This window comes from Sus scrofa, chromosome 9 (genome assembly GCF_054392235.1).
Source record: "Sus scrofa isolate SSC_HxYL_T2T_F1_AM1 chromosome 9, Sscrofa_HxYL_maternal_Yorkshire_Landrace_v2.0, whole genome shotgun sequence".
Taxonomy (NCBI): Eukaryota; Metazoa; Chordata; class Mammalia; order Artiodactyla; family Suidae; genus Sus; species Sus scrofa.
Window position 1 is genome coordinate 73038700 of NC_139391.1, and position 17782 is coordinate 73056481.

The following is a 17782-nucleotide window of genomic DNA, read 5'->3' on the forward strand; positions in this document are numbered from 1 at the left end:
ACTCTTGATCTCACTCAGTGGGTTAAGGATCCAGCATTTCTGTGATCTGTATCTTTCCTCCATTATAATGACAGTGAGGGTATTATAAACACACAAGAACAAAGCATATCAGAGATATCAATAAAATTTTGAAAGTTGTAACAAAAATGGACAAGTGGTAGCTGACTTAACCAAGTGGAAAAAGCTAACTCCTAGTTTCAGCAAGAACCAGAACCTGGGCAGGTCTCTGGAAATGGAGACTCTAGATATCTCAGGAAATGGGTGTGGTGTGGGGGCTGAAAGAGAGGGCCTGTTATCTTAACTTAAAAAGATATTAACTCTATGACTTTGTTTTATAATGGGAAATCCAACAGTCATAGTTTTATTGTGTTTTACATCTCTAAACATATGAGAGAAGATGGAAGTGCCAGCAGTGCTCTGTTGGCTTAACAATTATTTGTTTTTACGGAGAAATTTATCTGTTTAGGTATTTCAAATGAGATAACGTGTTAAGTAAAGGAACCAAATAAAAGTACAGACTTTTGTTTCTCTCATAGTAGTCTAGATATTGGATATTGGCAAATTCTAGATTCACAACAAAAGCATGAGTTGAGATGGCTGTGCTTTTCCCACTGTGTAGAAGAAATATAATTTTATCTTGCCACAAGACGTTTGTATGGTTAGTAAGGAATGCCTGATGTTCTTGCCTCTAAAGCAGGGTTCCTGGCCTGGATTCTATAATAAAAGAATGTTAAAAAAAATTGCACTTTTTAAAGGTTATACTTAACTTTTATAGGACATAGCAGCAGTTTTTCATATCTAGATTCTGGATAAGGATATATTCTTGGAAATCATGTTTTCAAAGACTGTTCTATGGCTTAGATTAGTATTTACTTTTCTGGTGCTCTATAAAAAGGAATATTTTATTTTTGTCTTTTTTTTTTTTTTTTTTTTTGCTTTTTTGGGCCAAACCCACAGCATCTGGAAGTCCCAGGCTAGGGGTCAAATCAGAACTACAGCTGCTGGCCTACACCACAGCCACAGCAATGCAGGATCCAGCTGTGTCTGCAACCAACATTACAACTCATGGCAACACTGGATCCTTGACCTACTGATCGAGGCCAGGGATCAAACCCGAGTCTTCATGGATACTAGTTGGGTTCATTACCACTGAGCCACAATGAGAACTCCCTTCTTTTCATCTTGACAAACTTTCTTTCACCAATTCTTGGAAGGATCTGTATTGTTAAAGCTATGTATTGGAATTCCAATAGTTAGCAAAAAGCAAGTTTGAAATGCATGAAGCTTAAAATATGGGTTAGCAAATACTTGAGGAGAATGTTTAACAGAAAAGAGAGCAGAACAAACAGATTAAAAGAATTCTGCTGAAACAAAGAAAATGGAAGGAACAGAAGGAAATAGTTAAAACTAACCAATAATAATATATTCAGAGAGATAAGTACTGCGTCTATGAAACAAGAAAATGCTATTTAAAAATCCAGAAAAAATAATTAGAAAAAATATTGGAAACAATAAAAGTCAAGAGAATGGTTGAACTTAGGGGGCAAAATATCTCAGAAAACAGTACAAAAGATGAAGAAGTAGAACATAAGAGAGAAAAAAGATAAAAACTCTGTGGGGATCAATCTAGGGGATTAAACATCTGACTAGTAGAAATCTCATAAAGAGAGTAGAGAGAAAACCAAGAAAAGGAATTATCAAAGGTTATTCTTCATAACTGAAGGACATGAATTTCTAGATGGAAAATTCTCATTGAGTGCCCAGAAATGAACGAATGAAACCCTACATAAAGACCTACAATTTTGAAGTTTTAGAATAATGGAGATAAAAGGGATGGACAAAAAAAAAATCATCTTGAAAGAAAAACAAGGTCACACTGGAAGGATCAGAAATATAATAACATCAGATTTCTCACTAGTAATACTAGAAGCTGGGAGATAGTAGAGGAATGCTGTGTAAATTCTGAGGGATTTCTGTTCTTACAAATCCAAACTATCAATTAAAGGTGAGGTCTAAAATAATTGAACATCTCATGTATTATTTATTTGGAAGGTACTGGAGACTGAGTCCCACCAAAATAAAAGAAAAAAATATGAAGAAAGATGAGGATATGAGATATGGAAACAGGTTTATAACGAGGAGCGAATCAAAGAGAATGCCTAGGGTCAAGGTGAAGGAGAAATATCAGGATTACAGCTATACAGCAGGCTTAGAGTGCAGTTAATCCAGATATGAGTAGGAAGATGGGGGGCTACAGGAGGGATGGACCTAAGAAAACAATGGAACTAATGAAAGACTGCAGGAAAAATCATTTTCGTCAAGTAAGATGAGGAGCTCAGGCTTAGACACATTAAGTATGGCATGCTTATTTGATAAACAGGAGAAGATGTGGAATTTGGAGTTGGATATAGGGTTCTGGAGTTCAGAGGAGAATTCTAAACTAGAGATCTGCACCAGAGGTTCATCAGCATGTAGTTGTTACTTAGAGGGAGACATAAGATGACATCACCAAAGGAGTGAGAGAGGAGGGTCAAGGACTGAAACTTCAGGCACTGTAATGTCTAGATGATGGGGGAGTGGGAAGAAATTAGCAAAAGGTATGGAAACACAGCAGCAAGAGAAGTAGGAGAATGTGAATCTGCAGAATGTGAATCTGGTAGGAAGTACAAAGAAATATTTCCAAGAGAAGAGGGTGCTTAGCTGTGTCAAATGCTACTTGTAGGTTGAGTAATAAGAAGATTGAGAATCAACCATGAGATATAACAACATGGAAATAGGTAATTCATGACTTTGGTAAGAGTGGTTTCAGTGAAGTGCTTTGGTGAAAATCTTACTAGATGGGTTCAAGACATAGGAGAGAAAGGATAGATCATGACTATGGGCCCTTGAGAAATTTTGTTTAGTGGACAGAAGGGTATGTAGCAGTAGTTGGACAGGAAAATTGTATTAAGAAAATTGTTTGGTTTGTTTTAGGAAATGGGTGAAATAACAGAGTTCATGCAGTAATGGGAAGGATCTGGCAGAAAGAGGGAATCTGATGACACAGGAGAGGGGGGATATCTGGTGCCGTGTCCTTGGGTAGGCAAGAGGGGATGGATTGTGGTGCAGTGTGGGATTGTCTGTGGATTATTCCATGGATAGCTCATTCCTAGAACTGGGTGAAGGGCTGAGCATATGGGTGCAAATGCTTGTAGGTGCAGAGAAGTGGTGATAGAGTCCGTGGAACTTACCTTCTGATTACTTTTTTCTCAGTGAAGTAGGGAGCCTAGTCATCTTCTCAGAATGGAGGGGAAAGATGTTGGAGGTTTGAGGAAAGAGGCAGAAGAGGTGAAATGGCACCGAGACACAGTTGGAGGAGTAAATGTCCTAGGAAAATGGAGAACGAATGCCAGGCAGCTTTAAGGACCCTCTTGCGGTTCATGGTTGTCAGTGCAAAGTGAGCATAGTCAGCCTGATGACATGCTGTTCTTCAGCCTCATTAAGTTGCACGGAGCGGGCATGAAGCCAGCAAAGAGTTTAACTAGGATTGGTTTAGCCAAGGGAGAATCACACATTAGAAGATGGGTAGGGAGATTTGCGAAGCACTGGATATTACGATTGAATTTAAGCTGGGCAAGAAGGGGAATGAGACACAAGGAAGCTGTGGAACAGTGAAATGGTAGTAAGTTCATGAGTTATGGGCCTTATTGAGGTTAAGGGGTTGAAATGGGGTGTTGAAAGAGAAACCTGGCATGGATGGAATTTGTCAGAGAGTGAGTTGCTTGGATTTGAGACTATGCTGGGTGGGTGATGTAAAGTGGAGGAGAGAATCGTTGGAGGAGATGAGGTCAAGGAGCTGAGAAGCCAAAATTGGAAGAGTCACCTAAGCATATATCAAAATCACCAATAATTACAACAGGAGTAGTGCTGGAGAGTGTGATTGGAAACCGGAAGTTCACATCTTCAGGGAAATGGGGAAAAGTGACCAGAGTCAATATATTACTACAAGGATTGTTTATGACTTCCTCAGTAGAACATAACTAGAATAGCCTCTCCTGTAGGCACAAGGCATGACAGAAAACCCCTTGTATGTGCATAAGCAGGAAAGGAATTTTCATGTTTACAAATTGGAAGGTAATAAAGATGAAACTTTCCTCCAAAAGGCAGATCTTGGAAGAGCTTTTAATTCACACTTGTCATTTCCCTTTAATTTAGTTTAAACAAAATAGGAGTTTTAAATTGTAGTTATTACATACTGAGGATATAGACCAAAGTTTTTGCATAAAACAAAGCTAAAGGCTGGATGATTAAATCTCAGTGGTATGAAAGTTCAGAACATTTATCCGTTTTCTATAGCGGGGATTTTCAGCAAAAGCATTAATTTGCCAAAAGGATCTGGAAGGTTAATGGTTGGCTAGATAGAGTAAGAAAATAAAAGAGAGAGAAGATGAAATGGGGAGAGGGCTGCAGAGAATGGAGAGAATGGGAAAAATGTTTTCTTTTAAAAAACTTTCTAAGCTTATAATTTTTTATTCCTCTTAAATCAAATAGAATAATGAAATTTGGGTCCTTAAAATTTTCCATATTCCAGTTCTGTTCTTCTGAAAGTCTTTTCATAGCTTAAATTCTTAATGAAATCTCTAATTTTCCATTGTGACCTATGACCTAGGGGGCTTTTTACTATTTCACTGGGTGAATTATAGTCACCCTTGAGGCTTTTATGATTCTTTTGTAGATCTTCTATGACTAATGATGGGCTTAGGTCCCAATAACGTCATCAGAAGTTGAAAGTATTTTATGGTAAAAATGCATTTGATATACCTAACCCTCTGAACATCATGGCTTCGTCCAGCCTACCTTAAATGTGCCCAGAACACCAACATCAGTCTACAGTTGGGCAAAATGATCTAGCACAAAACCTGTTTTATAATAAAATGTTGAATATTTCATAAAATTTATTGAATACTGTACTGAAAGTGCAAACTGAAAGGTTGCATGGGTCCAGAATGGTTGCAAGTCTATTGGTTGGTTACCATTGTGATCGTATATGTGGTTGACTGGGAGCTGCTGCTCACTGCCACCGCCCAGCATCCTGAGAGTATTCTACCACCTGCTGGTAAGCCAGGAAAAGATCAAAATTCCAAATCTGAAGTATGGTTTCTACTGCCTGCATATAGCTTTCACACACTGTGAAGTTGAAAAATATGAACTTGTTGGTATATGAATATTATCCAAAACAAGCTACATTGCACTCATTTGGAGACTGCTCTAAGGAAAACATAATGTTAATTTTGTGCAGTGTAACAGCGAATGTTTAAGTAAGAAGGCATGATCAGCCCATTGCCTTACAATGTATTATTTTGTACAATTTTGTGGGTTGACTGGGCAGTTTTACTTCATATGGTATTAACTGGAGCACTATTTCATCTGGAAGATCCAAAGTGGCCTCAGTCACAAGGTTGGAAATTAGTGCTTTCATTGGCTGGGAGTTCAACTGGGGAGGTCAGCTAGGGACTTTCATTCTCCTTTACGAGCATCTTGTTAAGTGGTTGCTTGGACTTCCTCACAGCATATTCAAATGTTCAAAGACAGAGAGTTCCTCATGCCTGGAAGTGGAAGTTGCTTACATTACACAGTATCAGTTCTGTCTCATTAGGTTTGTGACAGGACCAGTTCAATGCAAGAAGAAGAGAAATGGTCTCTACCATGAGAGAGTGACAAAGAATTTATAGACATCTGTGATCAACCGCAGTCTGTCCTTCGACCACAAATTATTTATATTTCTCACATATGCAAAATGTACTAAATTCCTCCAGACTCCTGAGAAATCTCGTTCCATTATACTGTCAGGCTCAAACTCAGGGTTCAAATTCTTACCATCTATCTCAATCTGATGAAGAAGCCTTTTTAGGTGAGGCAGCATTGGTACAGACCTTTGAGCTAAAAAACAAGTTCTCTATTCCACATCCACTCAAAATACAGTGGGAAGTTAAGGGTGAGATAATTGCAGTATATATTCCTTTATAAAAGTGGGAGAAGTAGGAGGTACCTAACTATTATCTGTCCATTGAAATTCTGAAAACCAACTGAGTACTAATATTCTTTTCCTGTGTTTTGGGAAAGGGAATGTGTATTGATTAAGGCTTTGTTCTACTTCCTGTGAGTGGTTGCCTATGGTTCTTTGTGCCACCCCTTGAGTAACCATTTCTTTTCCATAAGAAATGACCCAGGCCTCAATTTAAGTATCTTTCTCTATCTACTTCCTACTGTGAAAAGTTTAAATTGATTGTATGTTTTATTCCAAGCTGGTGGTGGTTCCATTGGTGGGTTTCATGTGGATCTTATTGGGATTTACCTCATTGAACAAAACCACATCCACAGATCTTCTTGAGAGGCCTTTGTCTACTTTGGACTCTAAGTAAAGATGCCCTTAATATTCTTAGAAGTCTTTGTTTAGGTGAGAATATCTGTGACTTATACGATAAGATTCTTAGAAACTCTTTGATGCAGCTAAGGATCTAATAGGCAGGCCCTTAAGAATCTGAGAAGCTTTTTTATCTAAGTGATATAGTCTAGGCAAAATAGCTTAAAGTCTTTCTGAGGTCTTATCAAAGGGTCTTACAACCATACTCTGGATTTGATATTGATCTCGAGGTCACAGTTGACTGGCAGAACTTTGAATTACATCTTTGCTCTATTTCTTTGAAAATCTCTTCCTGGTTCTGGTTTCTCTATTCATTTGTTTGTTTCTTTCTCATGCATTTTTAGTGGGAATATTATAAATGATGTGTCCTTCTCAGAGTAAGAGCATATGATTTTGATTTCTTCCATTATTGGCAGTGTTAACTATGACCACCTGAATAAGGCAGTGTCCCCCCAGTCTTCTTCACTGTGAAGTGACTAGTAGAATACATTTTTGAGTTGGGGATTGAATATTGGGACTTGCTGAGAGAGTTATGCATTAACCATGTTGAGTCTGAGATGCCTGTTAGACATCCTACGAGACATGATACCTGTACTCAGGTCTGGCTCCTCACCACCTGAAAACCAATACCCAAGATACAAGTGTTGGTAGAAAGGAAAGTTTGCTTTATTACAGAGGCTGGCAACTGGGGGAAAAGTCAGACTCATGTCCAAAGGCCAACTCCACACTGTTGATCAGTGGGCAAGAGCTTTTAAAGGGAAATTTAAGGGGTGTACAGGCAGAGGGAGAGAACTACAGGTAGAACAGCACAGTCAGCTCTGACAGATAACTTGAAATTAGTCATATGGTGGTCAGATCAGCATCATCTTGATTGTTTGAGGTACAGTTAATTTTCAGTTCCAGAATCAGTTTTCTTGAGGTCACTTCTCAGAATTGTGGCAGCTTCTGCCACGGCTACAGTCTAGTCATCTTGTAGTTAACATCTTCCTCCTGGCAAAGGTTTCAGTATTTATAAAACAAGTCAAAGGATATGTATGGCTCAGAATATTATCTGTCACCTTTGAGGAGGAGTTAAAGATCCTTGACTTTGCTTAATGACTAAGCTATTATTATTTGGTTGTGGTTGACTGTTTTCCTTTGCTTCTGTATTTTCTCATTTCTCTGATTAAATTTATTCTTTGGCTAAAATTTTCTGCAGAAAAAAGGCAGGCAGAGGACATGAGGGAAGTTCTGTCCTGGGAAGGCCCCCTAGGGTCCTGCTCCATTTCAGAGACTGGTTCAGAAAACAGGGATGCTGGTGGATTGGAAAGATGAAGCAGCCTTTTTCTGTTTCCATTATTCATTGAATACAGAAGTGGAGTAATTGCAGGGAAAGATAACAAGGAAATACCTTGGAGATTTTATAAGAGAAAAGTTTGGAAGCATCTTCTCAGAGTAAATTGACTAGGAAAATGGACTAGTGGATTTATGGGCATTGTTGTGCTAAGGGGAACCACTTGATATTGTGGTCATAAATTATGTGGTTCAACATATGACCATTCAGGATGGTCTGCTTCTTGGGGTCAGACTTTGATTTGTAGGAGAGTTCAGTTTTACTATGGTTGAAGTTTGGCCAAGTGGATATAGTAGAAGGGAGAGAAAGGAGCAAGGGAGTGATTAGTTTACATGATAAATTATGTAAACTACATTAGGTGGACATAAGAGAGGTGAAGGACACTGAACAAGTAGAAGGTAAGGTCAATGGTTTAAGAGTCCCCAAATAAAATAGAGCAGGACCCGGTGGAGCCCTCCCAGGTATAAATCCTTTCTGTTTCCCCATTTGTTTATGTGTAGGAAATAGGCTTCATTCAGCCTTCTTGACCTTCCCTGAGTTCCAAAGGGCAGATTCAAATAGTTGCTTAACAGGGAAGAAAGGGGATGAAAAACAAAGGAGAAAACAATCAAGTAGTTTCAGCAATGGGCCGGGGTTCTGGTTCCTCCTCAAGGAATGTGTCTAACTTTTGAGTTCTTCTGTAGGAACTAATGTCTCCAACCAAGACAGTAACTTTAGGCTTGAGCACAAGATTCCTGGAACACTACCCTATTACCTCACCACCAACCAGTCAGAAGAAAATTTGCACCCAGTAGAAGATAAAAACTCTGACCTGCTCCTCAAATGATTGTCTCTTTACAAACTTTTATGCTCATGCAAAATCTTTGGAGTTGGTTTTTGGACGTGAGTCTGCCTTCTCCCAGGTTGCTGGCCTCCAAATTAAAGCAGCTTACTGTTCTGACCAACACTTGTCTCTCAAGTAATAGCTTTCGAACTAAACCTGTGTTCAGTAATACAAACAGTTAAAGTGAGAGTTCTAGAGAAACTATGGTAGGAGATGATGGATAAGGAGTGGAATAATTGAAATTAGAATTTGGGAGGTATTTCACATATGTTCTGGTTTAAAAACCATACCAGCTTTGTAAAGCAATTTGTATTATATTCATTTTGGATGTGGGTAAATTGTGTTGATGAAGATTAAATAACATGGCCAAGGTCACACAGCTAGTAAATGGCAGAGTTTGGATAGGAAATCAAAATATTTGCTTTTGTCTTTAAATTCTAAAACCTTTGGACTATACCAGCTGCCTCTGATTCATGATAGTTGCCCGTTAGACAAAGGATAATTATTATTATGACTGAAAATGTTTGCATTATGTTGTTTTGCTTATTCTAGGCTAATTATGGCATGCAAATAAATTTTTTAAAAAAGGGCCTCAGAATACATTTCTAATTTTTAAAACATTTCCTTACTTCCTTTAGAAAATGAGTGGTTTTAGAATGTGATTGAAAATGATTTTCAGAGTTCCCATCATAGCACAGAGGAAATGAGGTTGCGGGTGCGATCCCTGGCCTTGCTCAGCGGATTAAGGATCCGGCGTTGCTGTGAGCTGTGGCATAGGTTGCAGACTTGGCTCAGATCTGGTGTTGCTGTGGCTGTGGCATAGGCCAGCAGCTACAGCTCTGATTAGACTCCTAACCTGGGAACCTCCATATGCCCCGGGTGTGATCCTCAAAAAGACAAAAGACAAAAAAAAAGGAAAATGATTTCTGCTTTTATCTTTCATAATTTGCAAAGAAGCATTCACACATCAGTTTTGATAAACTGTTAACATGGAGTAGATTCTACCCAATCAGATAAAATAAAATTTCCTATGTGTCAAAGAGAGTTTCCATTTTCCTACACTTAACATTAAGTAGATTCCCACTTAATGATAAACGATGATGTAAAAGAAAAAGTTGGTGGTAGTAAGGATTTTATGCTTCAGTAGAGGAAAAAAAATGTCATTTTTAAATGGAAGTTTTTTCAGCCCAATAATTAAAACAATCCTTAGCAGACTTCCATGGAATGGCAAACAAATAAAACCAAGTCATGTGGGCTGGTTTTGGTTTAAATTACATACAGCCCTTTCTAGCAGTCCTCGTAGGTTCAGGGCCTTAATTGAAATAGCTGCATAATTCCTGAGCAGAGAGTTTTCTTTGCAGTAATTACATTCGTGTGGTGACTCATACTCTCTTAATTTCTAGATTTTATAATTCAAAGAAAAATTTTCTCTTAAAATTTGAAAATTTAGAAGACTCCAAAGCTGTCGGTTTTTAAATTATTATTGTTATTATGATTACGCCTCCTCCTACAACTTCTTTTCTAAATAGTGTTTTATGTAGTTGCCTTTGATCTCCCTCATGCTGGCTCTGATAATGAGGTTTCCTCACGTGGCAGCGTTGGAGAAAGGTATCCAACAACAGGAATGGGCTGGATCCAGGGGCCTGAGCAGTGGAGATTTGGGCCTTTTACTCTGATTTTGTAAGCAGATAGGGTAGTGGGGCCCCCTAAGGAAAAGAACCAGATAGAGCTTGCTTTTTTTTTTTTTTTGGCTTTTCCTACTGCATGCAGAAGTTCCTGGGCCAGGGATCAAACCCACACCATAGCTGTAAAACAGAGCCACAACAGTGACAACACTGGATCCTTAACCCACTGAGACAGGCTGGAGTGCCCACATACAGCTTTTGACATTAGAGAAGCCGTTTTGGAATCTAAGCCTGACCCTATGCTTGCCCTTGCCCAGGTCTCAGTAATAATGATCTTACGGGAACAAAAGAGCAAACTGTTTCAGGCAAGAGAAGAAACAATAGCAAAGAGAATAAATCGACTGTAAAGACTCCCAGCTCTTCTTCAGTGGTTAAGATTAGCCAGCCTGAAGCATTTTCTTGAGCTGTTTTGTAGAATGTAGCACTCAACCACCAGATCAACTGGAACCTAAGGAATAGTGATGTTGACCTTTTCTGACCTTCATGACTTCAGTCAACTAAAGAATGGACTCTTTTGACCTTTGCCCCAATTCTATGCTGAATTCTCCTATACTCAATCCCTTTCATTAATATGCATACACTGCTCAAACCCCTTCATGAACATGCATGTACCCTTAGCTTAAAATGCTCCCCAGTTTTCTATTGGGGGAGGTACTGCTTTGGGAAAGATCTCTGGTGTTCTCCTTACTTGCTGTAGGTATAAAATCCTTCCTTCTGCTCTTAGGTTTGATTCTGTCTTTTGGTTGACACTCACCAAGAGGCAAACCCCCTTTTTGGATAATGGGATTCATTAATGGTATAGTTCAGTTCCTCTCAAGCAATTCCTTATTTTTGACTCTCTTTTCTCTTTCCTACATCCACTGAATGATTTTTTTTCTTTTTTACTGAATTTACTAGCTCAGATTCCCAGGAGGGGGAACCTGGCTGGCTCTGTAGTATCATTTTTCTCTCTCACTGCTGGAGGAGTTGGCAAAAGGTTAGGGGTCAGTCCTTTGCAAACAACTGGCTGATACCTCTCCTCTTAGGAGTATGACCTTGGATAAAGGGTGGGATGTGGATGGTGGAACAATGACGTGTTTTGCTTCAGGCAGATCTTTGCCATGATGCTTCACTATTTTGTTGAAAGCCTTTGGGAATTTGTGAAATATCCACCATACCCCTGATAAAAATGATATAAAAAATGACAACTCTCTATTTACTGTACAACAGCTATTCTCCCCACCCTGTTATATCATTCTCCTCTCTCTCTCTCTGAGTACTTGAAAGAGGAGATTATTGACTGTTCAGAGACAAATGTCCTTGTCAAAAGATTGGTTTAGGCACGGCCAAGTAATGTAATTCTGGTGAAACATACTTGAGAAGATGAATGCCAGAGGCTTTTTTGTGGAGTGTTTGCTGATTCTTGGAAATAAATACAAGGCTTTTTTACCTTAGGATATTTTTATCTGCCTGAGATGCTTAGAGCTGCAGCAGCCCTATTAGCATCATGAGAGGGGCCAGTTAAGAGGACAGCTCCCCTCCCCCCATTCTGATGGCAGAACAGAAGGATGGACATATACCCCTGGTCTCATTGATGGTACTGAGCCACCATATGCTTCAACTCTGGAACTGCCCTGATGTCACGTGGAAAATTACTCTAATGCAATGGTTGCCTGTGAGTCTGCTAGCCAGCAAGCTATCCTGAAAGTAATGGAATAGTAAGCCCTCACAGACCAAATTAAAATCTTCAAATCACATGATTTGCTAAATCAAATGAAAGCACATGGTGAAAAGCCAGAGGAAAGAGAGGGCTAGGTTAGTACACTTAGGGGAGGGCACACGTGGATGAAAAGATCACTCCAGCAAATCCTGGGGTACCCAGCGTTCACATGGCCTGCTTCTCTCTCCACTGCATCTGCCCTCGCTGTTGATGTGTACTTACCAGGACCAGAGCTGAGATTTGGGCAAGCCCCATGGATGGATGCTGGCCTGAGCTAATGACACCCCCAGGAAAAAGTACGCTTGCTCAGGAGTTACAGCCTGTCGATTAGCTTGATGAACAACCACAGATGCTATTTGTGTTTTTTTTGGACAGAGAAAACATGGGGTAGGAATGGGTGTCAATATCAGTTCTGAACCAGGGCAGTTTTACCCCTCAGTGTACATTTGGCAATGTTTGGAGACATTTTTGATTGTCATGGGGGGTGTGTGTGTGAGTGATGCTGGCATCTAGTGGGTAAAGGTCATGGATGCTGCTAATCATGTTACAAGGCATAAGATGCTCCCCAAGACAAAGAATGTTCTGGCGCAAAATGTCCGGAGTACGGAAGTTGAGAAGCCCTGGGTGTCACCGATAGGTGATTGAAATAAGACCTGGTGAATATTAAATGTGTATATGCAGCGTATTTTGGATATTTAGTGTCTCTTGTATATTTATTATATCATGAACACTTCTTACCCAGGTGCCTTCAGAATGCTAGGTATCTTTTGGTTATCCATCCCTTTCTATCAATGTAAGATGCATACATCTTTTACCTTACACATTCTGTGCATTCTGTCACTTCTAACAATATTTTGTTACTTATTTATACTTAAGACATCTTAAAAGTGTTTTGCCTGTATTTTATAAACTTCAGATTTATTTACCTAAGAGCATTGAGATTCACATTTTACCTTCCTTAGAATTCCTAACAAGAAATGATATAAATGTCCTGATTGTTTAAGCTAGTTTTAGTTGTGTTTTCTATAACTTATAGCTTAGCACTTTCTAGCTGTTTCCCCTGTAAAGTCAGTAGGAAACTGTATTGCAAAGAGAAATGAAATAAGGACTTAGACTATAATTATAGATTTCCTAGATGGTAATGTAAGCATCAGATATAAAAGAACCTCACTCTGGTGCCTGCACTAATGTAATGAGTGTTTGATCTTGCTGTTTATATTCCAAGCAACTGTAGGCATTGTGCTTATCATGGTAGTGCTTGTGCTTAAAAATTCACCTTTTTTATGATTGGGACAATTTTAACTTGGTAACCTTTAGAGCACTGTGAAAAAGATTTTTTAGTTGGCTGAATGTCTATTAATAGAGTAGATTTAGAAATATATATATGTATATATATATATATTTCTTTTTATTTGCTTTTTATGGCTGCACCCACGGCATATGGAAGTTCCCTGGCTAGGGGTCAAATCAGGGCTGCAGCTGCCAGCCTACACCACAGCCACAGCAACATGGGATCCAGCCATGTCTGCAACCTACACCACAGCTCACGACAACACTGGATCCTCAATTCACTGATTGAGGTCAGGGATTGAACCTGCATCCTCCATGGATGCTAGTCGGATTCATTATCACTGGGCCACAATGGGAGCTCCCTATATTTTTATTTATTATTTTTAATTTTATTTTTATTTTAGTACTTTAAAAATTTAAAGACTTTAAGACTTTTTATGGGTGTTGGGTCATGAGGTACCTCTATTAGAAGGGAAATTTTTTTCTCATTTATAGATTTAAAGAGAAGTATGTTTAAGATGTTGTGAACATTTAAAAAATTATACAAGAAAGTGGTGGTTTAGGAAAGGTTTCAAAAGAGATTCTTTTAAAATGCTGAAAATGGAGTTCCTGTTGTGGCTCAGTGGTAATGAACCTGACTAGTATCCATGAGGATGCTGGTTTGATCCTTGGTCCCGCTCAGTGAGTTGAGGATCCGGTGTTGCCATGAGCTGTGTTGTAGGTCGAAGATGAGACTCAGATCTGGTGTTACTGTGGCTGTGGTGTAGGCTGGCAGCTATAGCTCTGATTTGACCCAAAGCCTGGGAATAGGCTGTGCTATGGGTACAGCCCTAAAAGGACTAAATAAACAAATAAATAAAAGGCTGAAAGTATATTCTTTTTTATTTCTTCTAACTTTCTTTGCCTCCTTAAATTTTTTTTGGGGGGGTAATATTTTGTTATTTTGTTTGATAAAATATCACACATAACACATGAGGAATGGAAAGGTATGGTACCAAATAAAAACTATTGGATAAAAAGCTGAAGCAAGGATGTGGGGTGTGAGGAGTCAATAATTTCAAAGTTTTGGGCTAAGCAATTGAGAGGATGGTGTTGCTGTTAGTTTTTGGGGAAGACTGTTGGCTGAGCACATTGTGGGGAGTGGGTGAAGGTAAAAGAATTCAGTCTTGGCATGTTATGTTTGAGATGCCTTATTAGCTACGTCCAATAGAAAGGTAAAGCTCCAGTTTGGGAAAAAAGGCCTGATTGGAAATATACGTTTAAAAATTAACACCACATTAATCTTTAAAGCCATGAGACAGGAAAAGAGCACGAGGGAATGTGGGGAGACCAAGCTCTTGGTAGTGGCCTGCAATTCAAACAACAAAGGAGACTTAAGCAGGATATAAGGAATAAGAAAATAAATTAAAATCTTCACACACACACAAAAGCCAAAGTAAAAAAAGGGAAGAAGAACATATCTTAAAAATAACAGTGTGCTTATGGTAGTTTCCTAGAACTGCTGAACTAGATTGGTGGAATTAGCTCTGCTAAACAGTGGGGGTGATAGATAATTTAGTCTGTTTAACCTCATATTCTTTTAGAAGTACTAGGCAGTGTGTGTGTGTGTGTGTGTGTGAGAGAGAGAGAGAGAGAGAAAGAGAGAGAGAGAGAGAGAGAAAGAGAGAGAGAGACCTATGAAGTTTTGTTTTTGCTTTACAATCTGGGTTAAAGCATCCTTAGAGCCAGAATGTTATAAACTTAAAGGTGATTTGCAAGTGATTTACATTTTCAAGGTCCTCTTTCATCATCCTTTCTTTTTGTTGCAGTGATTTGCTGTCCTCTGAATATGTGGAGAGACACATAGAACATGGAGGGAAGACTGTGGAAGTGAAAGTAAGTGCAATTTTTTTTTTTTTATGATTTCAAGTTTCTTTTTTGGTTTTTGGTTTTTGTTTTGTTTTTTGGTTTTTTTTTTTGTTTTGTTTTTATCTTTTTAGGGCTGCGCTCGCAGCCTATGGAGTTTCCCAGGCTAGGGGTCGAATCAGAGCTGTAGCTGCCAGCCTACACCACAGCTCACGGTGACGCCAAATCCTTAACCCACTGAGTGAGGCCAGGGATCGAACCTGCGTCCTCATGGGTGCTAGTCAGATTTGTTTCCTCTGAGACATGATGGGAATTCCCTTCTGGGGTTTTTATATTTCAGAATTGATCAAGAAAGCATGTCACTCACTTGTGAAAAAAAAATCAGTTATCAGAAAAAGAATTCTTCGTGTACTGCAGGAATTGTTGGATTTTTGGGGATTAATATTACTGCAAGTAATATTACAAGTAATTACAAGTAGGTCTCTTTTAGATTATGTCACAGAAAATCATTTCTGAAATTTGTCTTTAAGGTTCACACTGAGAACCAAGAGGTAAAAATCTTAGGTCCAGGGTAGGTGCATGGCTTTGCTTTCATTTGCAAGAGATTTATTTCTCTGGTGAAATTATGAACCTATTATATCAACAGGGAAGTCTCAGGGAGTTTGAAATCCCTGGAGACCTAAATCTCAGGATTCTGGTTCTTCTCAGGTAAGCTCTGAAAATGATTACACACAAATAAAAAAACCTCTCCAATTATAGGCCTAAGGATATGTGGGTCTTTCCATCCTAATGATGATGTAGTCTGAGGCATATGAGACCAGACGCCACCCAAGAGTTTCCAATGTTTAGTATAGAAGAATTTTTGCTAAGTGTTTATTTTCTTCTGACCAGCATCTAGACCATCTATTCTGCCTTATCAAAATTATAATCACATATATATATATGCTTTCTTGTTCTGATTATGAATTTAATTTATACTCACTTTAGAAAACTTGTTAGTAGAGAAAAATATATCAAAAAAGGAAAAATTACCCATAAACTCATTACTGACAGATAAACTTTTTCATTTTGCTGTATTTTCTTCTAGTATTTTTTTGTCCTGTGCATATATTTGTATTTTCATATTTTCAGAGTTGGTATTATACAAATTTACAACAGTTTCAGTCTTTATTTATTTATTTATTTTTTAAAGCCTCCATGGCATAAGGAACTTCCCAGACTAGGGAATCAGAGCTGCAGCTGCTGGCCTACACCACAGCCACAGCAACAAGGGATCTGAGCTGCATCTGTGACCTACCCCATAGCTCATGGCAAAGCCAGATCCTTAACCCACTGCATGAGGCCAGGGATCGAACCTGCATCCTCGTGGATACTAGTCAGGTTTGTTACTGCTGAGCCATGGTGGGAACTCCTGTATCTTGCTTTTTAAAAGTAATCATTATATTGTATTGTAGTTATTTTCCCAAGTTATCTTCCCTTAAAGCTTACGTTTATTGCTTTTTAATATAAATATGTTACTGCAATGAAGCTTTTTCTTTAAACTCTGTTATCAATAACCAAAATAAATTACATTATCCTAGTCCAGTGACAAATGAAAGGGACTGGTTTTGTAATTATATGTTACATAAAAAAAGAAAAAATTTTATTCGGGAAGTTTTCAAATATATTCAGAAGTAAAAGGAGTACTACAATGAACTCCTGTGTACCCATTATCCAACATCAGCAGTTATAAACATTTGACAATCCTTTCTCTCACTACATGTGTGTAAAGTTAAAATACTACATGTATTTTATTAAAACTACTACACAAAAGTAGTGTTGGAGAGAAAGAAATTTTCCTTTACCCTTCTCGGTTCTTCTGGCTGCTCTATGAATTAAACTGACATGAGACAGATTGACAGGAGAAAATCAAACAAAAGTTTAATAATATGTATACATGGGAGAGACCCAGGAGAACTGAATAATTCACCAAAAAGGCTAAAGCTCTCACCTTAAATACCATCTTCAGCTAAAGACAAAAGTGGATGTTGGAGGTAGTGTTTTGGGACCTCAAAGGGGAAGAAGGCTTTTGACATGGAGAGGGAAAAGCAAATTTTGGTAAACAGATGTTCATTGGGCCATACAGAGATGGTGGGACACAATAAAGAATTTTAGCAGGAGACCTTGCTAGGTTCCTCCCTGTCTCCACACCTAGTTCATACTATAGTATCTGTGGTGATGGCTCCCTTCCTGGGCTAGGACCTCTGTCCACACTCTTTGGGCAGTTTTAAGGAAGACGAAAGTTTCTTCCTGAGTCTTTTTGGGTCTTGATTAGTTTTAAAGAGATATTTTGGGGTGGCAAGTTTTATTCCTTTAAAAAGCAAATTCCAGACATTGGGACATTTTCCCAGGAAATACATCCATATATATCTATACTTCTCTAACTGATAAACACTTAAAGCAAAATTTGTTCATTTTTGCAAGTGACCTAGATATAATAATTATGCTAGACCCTCTAGAAAGTTATTCTAAACTTATTTTAAACTGACTAATTGAATGGCTAATTGATTTATATCACTGCCTTACCACAGAAAGGGTACTAGAATTCTTCTTAGCGTGACATGAGAAAAATGCAACCATTTTACTTATAGTTGGGAAAAAATTTACCAAAATTTTGAATCTCCAGACTCCTTTTAATCATATTCTTGTTTATTTGGCTTCATTC

The 17782-nt window shown here is 38.5% G+C and overlaps 1 protein-coding gene across 41 annotated transcripts in view; it reads left to right on the forward strand.

Moving 5' to 3' along the window:
- The window catches only part of ADAM22 (ADAM metallopeptidase domain 22), a 237340-nt gene that overhangs the window by 105152 nt on the left and 114406 nt on the right, over positions 1-17782 (forward strand). For all 41 annotated transcript variants that reach the window (XR_014815729.1, XR_014815730.1, XR_014815735.1 and 38 more), the window contains exon 4: positions 15042-15108. Coding sequence is in view for 29 of the 41 variants with exons in the window: in XM_021063337.2 (XP_020918996.1) it covers positions 15042-15108 (67 nt within the window). In the remaining 12 variants the exon portion in view is untranslated. The remainder of the gene's footprint in view (positions 1-15041; positions 15109-17782) is intronic.